The sequence below is a fragment of the Ctenocephalides felis genome, unplaced genomic scaffold (genome assembly GCF_003426905.1).
Source record: "Ctenocephalides felis isolate EL2017-DRISC unplaced genomic scaffold, ASM342690v1 CF-g0.4_SCAFFOLD_03571, whole genome shotgun sequence".
Taxonomy (NCBI): domain Eukaryota; kingdom Metazoa; phylum Arthropoda; class Insecta; order Siphonaptera; family Pulicidae; genus Ctenocephalides; species Ctenocephalides felis.
The window spans coordinates 53,463,108-53,477,986 of record NW_020539725.1 but is presented as its reverse complement, the minus strand read 5'-3'; the positions used below and the strand labels follow the sequence as shown (position 1 = coordinate 53,477,986).

General features: G+C 27.6%; 5 protein-coding genes across 5 annotated transcripts in view; 2 read left to right on the top strand and 3 right to left on the bottom strand.

Annotated features, from left to right (window-relative positions):
* Nucleotides 1-1,435, bottom strand: part of LOC113386261 (ankyrin repeat and BTB/POZ domain-containing protein 2-like) — a 28,347-nt gene extending 26,912 nt beyond the window's left edge. Inside the window, 1 exon segment of the mRNA XM_026624051.1 lies at nt 1,324-1,435. The gene's annotated coding sequence lies outside the window, so the exon portion shown is untranslated.
* Nucleotides 1,436-3,119: 1,684 nt separating this feature from the next.
* On the top strand, nt 3,120-4,727 carry LOC113385032 (ADP-ribosylation factor-like protein 1). Its single transcript, XM_026622834.1, has 4 exons — nt 3,120-3,286; nt 3,389-3,605; nt 3,993-4,104; nt 4,252-4,727. Exons 1-4 carry the CDS (start codon nt 3,283-3,285, stop codon nt 4,459-4,461), a joined length of 543 nt encoding a protein of 180 aa, XP_026478619.1. The 5' UTR covers nt 3,120-3,282; the 3' UTR covers nt 4,462-4,727.
* A 220-nt stretch (nt 4,728-4,947) lies between these two features.
* On the bottom strand, nt 4,948-12,639 carry LOC113387020 (DNA polymerase delta catalytic subunit-like). Its single transcript, XM_026624779.1, has 18 exons — nt 12,518-12,639; nt 12,343-12,442; nt 11,718-11,861; nt 11,304-11,444; nt 10,944-11,206; nt 10,642-10,865; nt 10,291-10,445; nt 10,066-10,223; nt 9,746-9,982; nt 9,467-9,632; nt 9,073-9,281; nt 8,746-9,007; nt 8,419-8,587; nt 7,928-8,165; nt 7,651-7,835; nt 7,252-7,446; nt 6,680-6,953; nt 4,948-5,074 (listed from the first exon to the last, which is right to left on the bottom strand). Exons 1-18 carry the CDS (start codon nt 12,568-12,570, stop codon nt 4,978-4,980), a joined length of 3,270 nt encoding a protein of 1,089 aa, XP_026480564.1. The 5' UTR covers nt 12,571-12,639; the 3' UTR covers nt 4,948-4,977.
* Nucleotides 4,971-6,046, bottom strand: LOC113387021 (probable transcriptional regulatory protein Pmob_0807). Its single transcript, XM_026624780.1, is given in 2 exon segments — nt 4,971-5,787; nt 5,789-6,046. Coding segments are annotated over 2 exon segments (837 nt in total). The 5' UTR covers nt 5,996-6,046; the 3' UTR covers nt 4,971-5,157.
* A 148-nt stretch (nt 12,640-12,787) lies between the features above and the next one.
* On the top strand, nt 12,788-13,804 carry LOC113385244 (ATP synthase mitochondrial F1 complex assembly factor 1). The gene is made up of 3 exons (XM_026623078.1): nt 12,788-13,061; nt 13,124-13,442; nt 13,509-13,804. The coding sequence occupies exons 1-3, from the start codon at nt 12,820-12,822 to the stop codon at nt 13,770-13,772; spliced, it is 825 nt and encodes a 274-aa protein (XP_026478863.1). The 5' UTR covers nt 12,788-12,819; the 3' UTR covers nt 13,773-13,804.
* Nucleotides 13,805-14,879: the final 1,075 nt, after the last annotated feature.

Below are 14,879 nucleotides of genomic sequence, written 5' to 3'. Positions count from 1 at the left end.
AAATAATTGATTTTGAAAAAAAAATTGTTTTAACTTATGTTTCAAATTTTTGTATATCGAAAATAATTCAGATTTTATTTTTAATTCTGACTATAGTTCTAATATACTAAACAAATAATTTCAACTTTGCAATTCAGTTTATATAATTCTTATAAATATTAGACAATGTTACAGTATTTATAATAATCTATTTGAAAACATTCAGTATTCCTCGAACATTTCGGTACGGTACGGGAAGTTCCAGCAATTTGCCTTAAGGCACAATGCCACACACCCTACTAGTTTCTTAATAAAGCCGTATATATTTTCTTAGAAAAATACATACAAATAAATCTTAATAAAGTGGGATTAATTATAAAATTATTTCGCATTTTTTATGATAATTGATATTAATTTGAATTTGATATCATGATATTTAAATACTGGAATTTTCTAAATATAGATTAATGAAAGCTCATATAAACTCGTCAATCAAATGAAAGTTGATTCAAATAACTTATCTAACTTTAAACTTTTTACTTCAAATTATATAAATTAATTTATATAAATTTATATATGCAAATTCAAAAGTATTTTTATTAATTTACAAATAATTATCAATATATTTTTAAACAATTTATGTAACATTTTTCTAGTACTTTTGAGTAATAAATGTACTTCTTTACATCGAAATTCTTTACAGTTTTATTGGAACATTCTAATTCTTAAGGATATGAATAATAAGTATAAATTGTGCAATAATTACACTTACCGCGTTTTATCATACCTTTATATTTTAACACAATTTATAATTAAAATAAAGAAAACAAATTGTATCAAAAAAATTATTAATTTCTATATTTTTATAAAATTCGTGTACCTTTTGATCTTTGTACCTGTTACTTTTTTGTTAAAAATTCTTCTCGGTCACTTTAAAGGTATGCGTGAGTCGCCCGAGGCTACGAGAATCGCATTCCAATCAATTTATTAAACTTAAATCACAAGAAAACTATTTATTAATTTGCTGAACCAAGAATAACTTGAAACACTGTGTTGATTTGGAACATAATTTTAAATTTAAAATAATTTGCAAACAATGCATCAGTAATGCAGTAATTTCCGACACGTCAATAATGGAATCATTTAATATATTAATTCACTAATTCTAATTATTTCACATCACTTAAACCTTTTCCTTATTCCATCCATGTAAAATATTTTCTCAAAATTCACCATACTTAAAAAATGTAAGCTTCACTGAAAACTTTTCCCTTTACCACATTTACTACTAATAACCATCAATTATTACATAAACAGCTTTTTGTTAAGAATTCGTAAACTTACTTGACAAATGTAAACATTCTAAATAATAAAATGTTATCCAAAATCGCAGAACACAAAAAAACTATTTCGAGCACTTATTTACATTCCTCACACACCTGAAGACATTTGGAACCTGAGGATTTTTACAAAAAGTCACAAAATACAAAAAAAACGTTTCCAGGTGTTGCCAGATGAGAAGAAACATATCATTTATTTGAAATATTTGTAGATTTTATTTATATTTTGAAAATATGTTTTAATGTATAATGAATAGATATTACCAGTTATTTTAATATTATTGTCATTAAGACATAATTAAGTTTAAAAAATATACCAATAAATTTGAATATAATAAAATGTGTATACATTTTACTATAGAGTGAGCGCTAGTACAATGATTTGAATTATAATTTACTTTAGAATAATCTTTTTGAATAAACTCAGAAATATCATTTTTATTTTATTACTAAATATCTGATGAATTTTAATTATCTTCTTATATATAAAAATTGAGCCCGATATTAAATTCATAAAACTTAGATTCGCTAAAACCCAAAAACGGCTGAACCGATTTGGCCAAAGTTAGTCTTGGAATGTTTGTACAAATCCACAGATTGTGGGAAAGATGAGAAATTATTTCAAAGCCGTGTAGAAACGTTGCATTTATAATTTAAATTTTTTTGTAGAAGCCTAATTTAAAACGAAGGGTGGCTCATACGTCAAATTCCAAATGATTTGTAGCAAGTAGTTTTATTCACACACGAAAAGAACTCGTTAGAAATTGCAATGACTATATAAAGTCATTGCAAGTCATTAAAAATTAATTGGAATTTGCAATGAATATAGTAATCGCAAAAAAAATAAAAATGAAAATTTTTGCAGATTTTTCAAATTTCAATGGTTTCTGAACATTTTGGTAAATCTTAAAAAATGAATGTACGCGCGTGTGTGTGTATGTGTGTTCGGATACAAATATTTGACAACAATTTTGAGAACACGGATCAACCGATTTGTATGATTCAAAAAAACTTTCGATTCATATTGATGGAGAGACGTGTTGATTAGTTTTTGGCAAAAGCAGGTCCAACCATTTCGAAGATATGGGGCAAAATGTACCAAAAAGGGTAAATCAATTTTTGAAAGAACGGAGCGTTCGATTTCAATAATGATCAAAAATGATCATTAGACATATGTATATAGAATTATCATATATTTTAGTAAAATTTTAATACGTGCAAATTTTGTTTATACTGTTGCCAAGATTTATAACTGCCAAGACTGTTAAATTTATTTCATTTTTTCATTTCACCGATACAAGTAAAATGATTTTTGAATTATTGAAATAGGACGCACCGTTCTTTCGAAAACTGATTCATCATTTTTGGCGCTTTTTGCCAAGAATCTTCGAAAAGATTGGACCTGCCTTTGCCAAAACTAATCAGTAAATGGTAAAACTATCAGAAATAGTAAAACTAACAAAAATGGTAAAAATATCAGAAATAGTAAAACTAACAATCAATAAGAATTGAATGTTTTTTCAAAAATTTTGAAAACTGGTATTTTTTAAATATGTCCCATAAAAAAAAAAAATCGCTGTACGGAAAGTTTTAGCAATTACCCTTAAGGTACTATGTCATGCACAACTAGTTTATTTTATACAACACGAGAAAAAAAACTCTCAATCAGCTCAAGAAAATATTCTACTACGTTACTATCAGTGCACTACTAATGTCGTAATACAGAAATATTTCTCAACTACGGCAACACTTGCGTACGTCAAAACTTAAGCAGAAATTGAACTATGACTGTGAATGAACCCTTCAACAAGAACCAAGCCAAACATCAATATGCCTTTCGCGCAAACTGTCACATTCTAAACGAATATTTATAAAATTTAGTTATAAAATATAAAACTTAGTCCCTAAAAATTCGCTTTTTAAGCGATTATTTACTTCGTATCCTGTATGTTAATACAAAAATATGGGTAAGGCAAATATGTTGATTTGCAGTAACAGAATGACATTACAGCATTAATTAATGACATATAATCAACATAAATTAGGTTATAATAAATCCTATGTTTTAGGGGGACTTTTCAGTTATTTTAGAAACTTGCTAGGTGCTCGGGAGATGAGAATTTTAATTTTAGGTTTGGATGGCGCCGGCAAAACTACAATATTATACAGATTACAAGTTGGTGAAGTTGTTACAACTATACCAACAATTGGCTTTAATGTAGAACAAGTTACTTATAAAAATCTCAAATTTCAAGTATGGGACTTAGGAGGACAGACTAGCATACGGTTAATATTATTTTCATATATTTTTGCACAATATTGATGTTTTAAGTGATTATTTTCAAAGTTCCAAGTAATTGTACAAATAACAAAGAAGTTTCTAAACAGCTTTATCATTTCATCCTCTCAAGTATAAACAACTATTTTGCTTATATAACAGACAAGTAGCATTTACATATCAGAAACCGGTGGTTTAAATACTATTGATAAAACCATTTCTTTCATTTGTAAAAGAATTCTACAGGATCTTACAAGTTTATAAATCTTAAGTTTTAGTTAATTCTAAACATCAGCATCTAGATAAATCACTGCAAACAATGCTTTAGCTTCATACAATAAACAACAACTATTGTAAGAATTTGATTTGACTTATATATGTTTTACCATTTCTAGACCTTATTGGCGATGCTATTATAGTAATACAGATGCCATTATTTATGTTGTGGATTCAGCCGACAGAGATAGAATTGGAATATCTAAAGATGAATTACTCTACATGTTAGGTGTAAGTGAAGCTTTAAAGAATATTTGTTATTCAGTTCAAATAGTGAAGTGTTATTTTTGCCAATTGAAATCAACACATCAGATTTTAATTCTAACAAAATGAAGAGACAGATATTAGTAAGATATTATGATTTTAAATATGTTATAGGAAGAAGAATTAGCTGGTGCTATTCTCGTTGTTCTTGCCAATAAACAAGACATGGCTGGGTGCTTATCAGTTGCCGAGGTTCATCAAGCATTGGGCTTAGAAGCTTTAAAAAACCGTACATTCCAAATATTCAAAACGTCAGCAACAAAAGGTGAAGGTTTAGATCAGGCAATGGATTGGCTATCTAATGCATTACAAGCTAGGAAATAATATCAAATCAATAGTCAATTATGTATGTTCTAAACCAGGATTGAATGTGTTTTTCACCTAAACGAGCACATACATATTTATTTATACATATTTATATTTAAACTGTCATGTATGCAATTTCCATATGTTGAACATTTATATGTTTATATTAAAATGCAAAAATTTCAAATATCAATTCAAGATTTCAACAATCAACTTTTTATGGCCGACTGGTTTGCCATAAGATTTTGATGCTTCTGTACAAAATATTTTTAATTACTTTAAATTAGCACACAAGCAAATCTTGTAAGGTTTTCATTTCAGAATCATACAATAAAATAATTGTGATTTTGGCGATTTTATACTATTGTAGTTATATTTAATTTATAATGTATTTGTATACAAAAAGACCTCAATTTGTATATGATATCTATTTAATATTAATTTCAATTATGAAAATATATGTATATATGAAATGTAATAAATAAAACATGTAATTTTTATTACAAGAAATATTTATTTGTCTTTGAATGAATCTTACCAGCTCGGTAAACCGAACCGTTCAACACGTTTGACTTGAGTATCTAATTCGATTTGAATCTTTTTCCTCATGTAGAAAATTGGGCAGTCCCGGCTGTAACAAAACAATAACTTGCTTATTTTAAAAAATTTAACTATCTAGATCATGTACATTGATAATTATTTTCATTTAATTTGCTAAAAATCTTCTGCATATTCAATATTATCGTGAATATCATCAATGCCATCTATATTTAACAATTTCTTTTTAAGGAGTTCATATTGCTCACGGTCATCTGTAGATAACTGAACAGAAACATGAGGAGTGAAAACTTTCTCATAGTGTTCAATTTTATAGCCTTTAGCATCCAGATTTTTTTTAACTCGATCTATGTAAAGTGGATTTGTTTCGAATTGAATGTAATTGTCATTTTCATCTACAAGATCTACGTCTTCTGCCCCTGCTTCAATAGCATGCTCTGTAGCATGGTCAAGGGTCTGCCCATCTAGCAACTTTGTTGTTATGATTCCTCTTTCTTCAAACATGTGTTTACACATAGCAAATTCAACAAGTCTAGACTTCTTAACTACTCCGTTGACTTCAGCTTTCGTCTTAGCTAAATTATCTGTTACTAGAGACAGCAAAATAAATGCATTTCTATTTAATAATTTGAGTTCTATTATTCCTTGTTTCATCACTGTTTTTGCATCCTTTTTTTCATAATTGGTTAAAATTTTGGTAATTGTAGCTTTAGGCATATTCTGATTCATTGCATGTTCTATGATGTTATTTAGTTGATTATTAATCTTAGCATCTGTGCTACCACCCCTCAACGATTGCTAAACGAATTTGTCTTGATAATTTTGTAAATAAGTCACTTTTTTTACTGTCCATCAAAGCTTTTATGTGCCGGATATTTTGCCATTTTGAATGACCTGCATAATTTATTGAACACGTATGGAATAAGCTTTGAAATTGCTTGTTTTGTATAGGCCTGGTTTTTAAAATATTAAAAATTATGGTATTGAGAAACATTTTAATAAATTTTGATTTTACAGTGATTTTGACATTTTAAGGTTAGTTTCCGTATTGCCACAGGCGAACGCATATGACGTTAAATAAAACCAGTAAGGATTACATAAATTTTAAAAGAAAATTGAAATCAATTACTTTTAATAGCTTAATTTGTAAGTATGTGAAAACATTCTTTCTTATGCAAAATGCAAGTACAATCTTTGCTTATCTAATTTCTGTGTACTTGAAACTTATGCAAAAGCTACTTAATCCACTTACTCTCAAATTTGAACTGTTGTATGCTAATAATATTAAATTAGTCAAAAAAAAAAAAATACTTTGAGAACTCGCATGCATGCATGCCTGCATTTCATATTCAATGTGTATTCAATACACTAGCATACTATGCTCAAAAATATGAGCAATATTTTTTTGTTTTCCTCTCACGAAACATATTTTAGTGGCATATCAATAATCACAGATGAGATTTAAGACTTTTATTTAGCTTCTTGTCCGTGTAACTTAGTTAATCATATTGTCCATAAATTATTGTGCTATGTTGAGCCTTGTATATCTTTTTAATAATTATGAATTTCTTGCATTATTACACTGATGCAGTTTAAAAATTTGTACTTAAATCCTTAATTAAAAATTCTTAAAAACTAATCTTATGTAATATTAATATTAAAATAAATAAGTACTCACTTGGTGCATATCACTTCCTCGTGTAAAGAACCTTGACACCTTTGACATTCGGTCCATAATCGGCAATATTTTTCTTCAAGATTTCTTTGCGATTCCATTTCATTGATATATAGTATAGATTGTCTAGGAATACAATGAGGACATAAAGCTCCTTTTTCATAACCTGCTGGAAGTAACGCTTTGCATCCTATACATGCTTCCTTTTTCTTTGTAAATGCAGATAGAGCTCCAACACGAGATGTGGCCATAGATTTAGTTCTTGTGTGATCACCACCTGTTATTATACCATTTTATTATATTAATTTACAGAATTACGTATATAAAATAATTACAAATATAAAAATGGTGGATATTTAATATAATGAAATTACTATCAAAAGAGTTACTATAGATATCATTAAATTCAATAGATAGATAATCTTTCCTTTGTATCAGAATTGTAAATATAAAATGATTTTCAAAGTTTTAGCAGTTTTCCTCAAAATAGAGCCATAAGTTTTTAATAGGAATTATTTATGATTGATGTGGAACAATTTATAATGCTATAGAGTTTTAAATAAGTAACTACTTACGCAAGAGGAGAGATTCAGCTTTATCACCTAATATAGGTTCAAAAATCCTCAATAAAGGTTTCGATAATTGATTTTCCAAATAATAAGCACTATCTATTGGAATACTGTTTTCTAATACATATATTGGATCTTCTGCTTTCATATATGCAGGAGTATTCTTAGCTGCTGCACATAAAACATATGGTACACGATCACCTATAATAATAAAATTAGAAACTTAGTAAATTAGAAAAACAAATTATAAATGAAAACTAATGTTGATTAAATTAAATTCTTGATAACTGCATTATTTGAATGCATAATAAGCCTGTAACTACAATGTTTTCATGCTCAATTTTATATCTAATATTTATATTACTATCAGAAAAATAATTGAATATTATTTATCAATGCGTTTACCTAGTTTGGGTGCAGTGCCCGCATCTCGTTTCTTCATTTTATTAGCTAATTCTACATGGGCTTGTTTGGCAGCGTAATCACTTTTTGAAAGTTCTTTTGTGATAACTAATTGTGAAATATCAATTTTATTACATAGTAAATCTGAAATTACTTGTTTAGCATATTCTACAGCACCTTCTGGATCCCTGATTATTAATTTTGAGATATCAATTAATAACTTTTTAGTTTTAATAATGAGTAATGTGTATGATAATCATAAAGATTTATCAATTATTACCTGTGCACTAGAATTTTTTGAAGACACATGTTCATCATGTTAGCAACCAAGGGACTATTATCTCTTCGTACAGTTTCAATACCCTTACAATCTATTTTATCATATTTATCAGTTCTTGTATAATACAAACCAGCATATCTTTTTTTATTTATTAATAAATATGGAAAATAAACTTTTTCAAACTCAAGCTTTATTGGCCTAATAAATTTCTGACTTACAAACTCTGCAGCTTCTCGACCTTTAAAATTAAATTATATGATAAACTTAATAAATATTCATTGCTAACAAAAAGGTTTCTTATCACAACTTATTTAATATTAAATATATCCCAGTAATTTTTTTCCAATATGTTTGTATATCATTTAATAATTGCAAACCTGTATTAAAAATTATTTGGGAAAATTTATATTTATCATTAATAAAGTAAAAACACAAATACGGTTAGTGGAAGTGGTCTTAATGTTTTTTAGTTATTACTGTTTTATTCATACCTAATTCCATACTTCGTTCCAAACTCTTAACACCAAAATTGACCATGACAGAGTCTGTATCTCCATAAATTACCACAGCATCACTTTCATAACCATTAGCAATAGTATATTTACGCTCTACTTCTTGTTTGGTTTGTTCTATCATAGTTCTACCGTAAGCAGTTACACTCTAGAAAATAAATTCATAATCACTTTTGAATTAAATAAAATTTGTAAACCTATAAAAATTAAAATATTTAATAAAATAAAGCAAGTCATTACTAATTTAGTTATTTAGCTTTAGTTGTATAAAACATCAATATTTATATCTAAGACACATATTTTTACCCCAGATATCTCTAGACATGGTAATCGGCCAACTTGTGCTCCAGTAAAACCATAAACACTGTTTGCACTAATTTTTAATGCAAGTTGACGACCATCTAAAACAGACCGCTTAAAAGGATCTTTCTCATCTCGAAGATCCGCCTTTGCTTTTTTTCTTGCTGAAAGCAAAGATTCTAAAATTTCCGGCAGCAATCCTTTACGAACTGATGACTTCACAAACAAGTTATTTGAGGGAGTTCTAGTTACCTGATCATCAGTTAATCTGCAAAATATAATACAAATATAATTATCAGTTATAAATAACTATTTAGGATTATATTGTCGTACCCCAATTTTTCCTTCTGTCCTGGTTGAATTAATGTAGTGTAGCACAAATTATGAGCCATCATAATACTAGGATATAGTGATGCAAAATCCAAAGTACTCACAGGATCTGCATAATATCCTCTTCTGGGTTCAATTACAGTAGCACCTTCATATTGTTCTTCAGAACCTTGTCCACTATATGTTGGCATTAAATAGCCAGCTTCTTTAGACTATCATAAAATTGAAATAAAATAGCTCAGATAAAACTATAATTACCAATGCAGGAAAAGAAATTTTAATAAATCTGATCTTTGAAACATAATTTATGATTAACATGATGTTCTTTATAATTAAATTATCAGAGGGCTTTTAATAGCTATTTCTTAAAAAAAAAAATATTCATGCATTATTCTACCTTTCGAAGGAGTTGACTGACTACTTTGATTTGTTGGCCCCTCGTTAAGAGACAACCTAGAGGGACACCAGTTACCCTAGCCATTTCCATGTAATTGACAATACACATTAATTTATTCAATAACCGCAATGGAAGATAAGCATCTTTCAAACAATACATAGCCAATCTGAAAATAAACAATATTTAGTCAAATTTTAGGAACTATTATATATAATATAATTATAGTATTTTTCAATAAAATATTATATATCATTTTAGAAAATCTAACTATATATATACCTTCTTCTAGTCTGTTCATTCCCAGCTTGCAGATCAGATATAATACTATGATGGACATCTTCTTTTTGTTCTTGTAAGAAATGAAAACTTACTGCATTCAAGGTATAAGACCGCAATTTATAATCTCTCAATAAAACTAGTAACAAATCAAAGGGAACCCTGCCTTCAAAATTTATTGCGTAATTCTCTCTACGACCCATTTGCTTTGACTGCAGTACAGTTTCTTTTAAAACTGACCTGAAAAAAAAAACAGTACAAATTGTGCTAGTGAATATATAACACAAACAATAAATACAACAATTATGATTTATAAATATTACTTTTTGTCTCGAACTCGTCCCAAAAAATCAAAATTTTTCACTTTCAGATGTGCGGCTCTTCGAAGTAAATAGGGAAAATCAAAGTTGTTTATATTATATCCTGTAAACACATCTGGATCAAGTTCTCTGATGAATGCTGCCCAAGCTTCTAACAACTCCTGAAATGTAAAAAACAAAATATTATACAATTCCAAGTAGATAAAAATTGATTTTCCAAAACAATACCTCTTCCTTATCATAACATAATACTTGAGAACCAACAATTGGAGCACATGACTTCAAGGTAAACACATTCCGTAAATATGGTTCTTGTTCTCCTTGTGTAATTACCATATTAGCTATTTGTATCACAGGATCATGTTGAGGCTCAGGAAATATTCCTACAATTTAGAAATAACATATTACTTCAAAAGCATAGTCATGTAACTTAAATTTTCAAAAAAAAAAAGAATAATTGTTTTCAAATCCAAGATCATATATAGAATTTTGAATTTTTTACAAAAAATTAATAACTGATTATGTCAACAAACAAATAATTTGTATCTAATTTTACTTCATAATGTTTTTTTATTGTACCTTTTCTTCCAGCACATTCAATATCAAAGCTCAATATTCGAAATGGTGCCACTTTAGCCCAATCGCCTTCAGGAACTTTGGCAACAAAAGCATCCCAGCCTATATCAACCTCAATTTGACACCGAGATATAGGCTTTGGATTAGAAAAACCATTTCGTAACCTCCACTTGCCGGCCGGTAATTCAATCCATGAACATCCTACTACTCCAGTATCAACCATAAACCTAATTATAGTTTATTAAATTATTCAAAATATATTTACATAATTTTTAAAACATAATAAAAACATTTTTTAAATATACCTGATATCAAAATCAATATTGGTTTCAAATGCTCTATAATCATGTAGCCCCCCATCTGGATAAATATCGCCTTTCTCCAATAATCTTTTAACAGCAGCTACTAACCTTGGCAAAGCAACTGTTATTTTTATGAATAAGTTATCAGAATCTCCACTATAATGCATCAAAGATTTTCTTTTTGCCAATTCTACCGATAAAATTGCTTCAGTGACATTTTCACGATTGGAGCGCATGTCAGCTATCACAGCTTTGTTTAGAGCAGTCTAAAAATACATCACCATGTTATTCTGTTTTATTTCCAAATATATGCATTTTTAATATATTTGACATTAATGTGAAAACATATAGTTTGAAATTTACCTTGAAAGGCTCACAATGAGAATCATCAAAAGTTTTTGGTGCTGTTACAAATAAATAAGGACTGAATCCATGAACGTGACAGCATATAGAATTTCCTTCCATAGTTATACCAAACATACGCATTATGGGTACAGGACCAATCTGCAATAAACGTAATGCTAATGTAAACAACATGAGTAAAAAAGACTACAATCAAATTTTTTAGAGATATCTATGAATCCCTAGCAAACAATTTAAATTTGACAAATAACACTTTAACAATTAAATCCAATTGCAAATATCTGTTACATTTTATTTCAATAACTTATGCTAAAAATTATTTCTACCATTTTCAAAAAATTATTTAAGCATGTTAAAGAATTATATGTATATATACATGTGTTTGGAATAAATTTATATAAAATCTTTGTTAACCTGAGATCCAGGCATTCCAGGTAAAGGTGCCCCAATTTCATGATCAATATCAATTTGTTGAAAATAGATTGTATCTTCTTTTGGTTTAAAATTTGGTGCATCTGGACGGCACCATTTCTGACAAGTCAGCTGGTTTTCTGGTCCCTTAAAGAATATAATCAATTTCAATATATACATTTATTATAAGCCATTATTATAAATTTTTAATTGATTTTAATGTAACTAAAAATTAACATCTTCAAATATTACTATTGTTTGCTCTTCAAGCAAACGGTTATTAATATGTTTATAGATATTTAATTTTTTTACCATAATTCTGCTGATTCTTTTGTTATGTTTTCCATAAACTAATATTTATTTACTAAAATCAATAGTGCAATGAAACTTTCCTTATACTTTTTGATAAAATAAGAAATGATATATTACTTAATATGTGAAAATTAACATTATATTTAGATAATGTTTACTAGATAACAATGTGTTATAGTTAGATTGAACCAAAATGATTTATAGTTAACATTTAAATTGCAGTTTACACGATAATGAATATGTAATAGTAGGCAAAATATAAAACAAATCAAAAATAGCTGATATTTCACATTCATTGTTTAAACAATTATCTTACTTCTCCGAAAGCAATCTGTGTAGGGACCTCATCAATATCCATAGCCGCAAGTTCGGCTTCAAAATTAGAAGAAAATTCTTCATCTTCATCATCATCATTTCTATAAATATTAAATAAAATTAACGACTACATTTTATTGTTTATTATGACTCAAAAAATAATCTATATAACGTACTTAAACTTTTTAACTTGTTTATTCCAAGGCTGTGAAGAATTTCGCTTATTCATGATAATAATCACTTACTTATATCATAAAACAACTTATAAATAAATAAACATTAAAATGCACAAATAACGATTAAAACTAAATAACCTAGAAAACGTAAATATTTGCGGTACAATTTCGTGATGTGTTGCCATAAGGGAAGAAACGGTTCTGGTCTCGGACTAAAGTTTTTACATACTTTTCTCATATGGCAACCCACTTTTAATTGTCAAACTTTATAGAAATCAGTTTCCTTTCAATATAAATCGGAAATGTCTATCTGGAATAAACCATTAACTGTTTGCACGCAAATATTATTCAAAAGATCTATTATGACAGCTTCTTCCCGTTGTCAAAAAGTTGTAGAAGAATTAAAAGGAAATCCTTATTATGAGAAATATGCATCTAAAATAGCTACTCTGCAAGAAACATCCCCTGAAGAATTTCTGTCTAGAGTAGAAAAACATGAAGAAGAAAAAGCAAAAAGTTCAAAATTTGGTTCAGTGAAAGAAAGGTAATAATTACTTGCTTAAAAATCTGTAAAAATATTTTTGGTGTTATATAACCTCATTTTAGACAATTTTCATCAGTTCTGGAACCTAAAAAATCATCTGCAAATATAACGTTACCTAAAAAGTCTCTTAATGATTATATGAAATTGGAATTAGTTGTTGATAAAAGTGCTGAAGAAATCAAAGAATTATGGCAACAATATCACAAAGACAAAGATGTAATTAGTGGTACAATTCCAATAGACCTTTATGATAAAATTGAAGAACGCAGTAAAGAACATAAAATATTTTTATTACCATTGCCAAGATCCCAAGGTTATGAATTTTTCATGCTCCAGTTTGATTACAATGAAGTTCATTTTACACCGTTGATATGTTATCAGGTATTTATTAATTATTATTAGGAAGAGAAAATACATTTATATTTTCTTTGTAATAACAATTACTAGGTACATAAAGAAAACGCTCCTGAATGCTTAACAATTTGGCATTACACAGAATTAAAAGACAAAGGGCTTATATTGATGAGAGGTGAATTTGATAAAAATGTTCTGGATGCCAAAGAAGCACAATGTCTTGCTAACCAATTACAGATGTATTATGGGCAAAACCATGAAAGCAAGCAAAAGCTTCTTGAAGTCTTTACTAAATCTCCACAGTCTTTCAAACACACAGATTTAATAAATGAATTGGAAAACTTGACTTTGACATAATTGACCCATGTAAATACTGTATAAATAAAAATCGTGATAGAAATAATTTATGTTTTGGTTTTATAGTCCCTATATTTTACAAACTTATTTGATGAATTTTTTACCTGATGAATTCATAAATTTGTTTACTAAATTACAAAGAAGTTGAACTAATTATACATGTAAATTTATTATACTATTATGTATATACACATATTAATTAAAATTATTTAAACTTATGAAGATTTCGACATCTAGTTACTGTAATTATCTAAACACGTTATATGTCCATACTCTTATACAATATAGTTTGCGCATACACATCATTTATATATTTATATATATATATATATATATATATATATATATGCATCTGTATGTGTTTGTTTGTAAATATATGGACAGATTGTTTTTATAACACATACGTGTTATGTGAATAAACAAAAATACATTTTTTACAATTTTGTTACCTAGCACTTATAAAATGATCAACTGAAAAAATATAGAAAATCTACAGGACAATTGTCATGTATCTTCCTTCTCTGTTTGCTTTCTTTTTATATTCGCCTCGTCTTATACTTTAGACAAATGTTAGAATGTTGATGCAAAAATGAATTTCAAAAGAATATTCCAAAACTAGCACCCTAATAAATACTTTTGGAGTTGACATCTTAATTTATGTTATAACATGTTATAAGCGTAATTTTCTTGTATAAATATAATTACTATTATATTATAGCTTAATCTTACTCAACTCCAAAGTACAAATCCTAACACATTATAAAAGTAAGCATGTTAGCATTCCATCACACATGTACTGTTGCTTAGATTACAGATTTTTTCACAAATTAACACTTTCTAGGCCTTATCTGACTATATTTAAATATAGTACTGTACAAACACTAACAAAAATGCGTTATCAAATGGACATTACAAATGTTATTCAAAAATTATTTACAATATTTATCTTAAAGCAAAAATTGTAGCCGTATATACAAACAAATAGGTAACTCGACAGAAGAATAACTAAGAATTTCTATAAAAACATGTTTTCTACATTAACAGTTTTTAATATAGAATAAAATGTTAAACAATTTAAAATTGTAAAATATAAATATTATTCAAAAT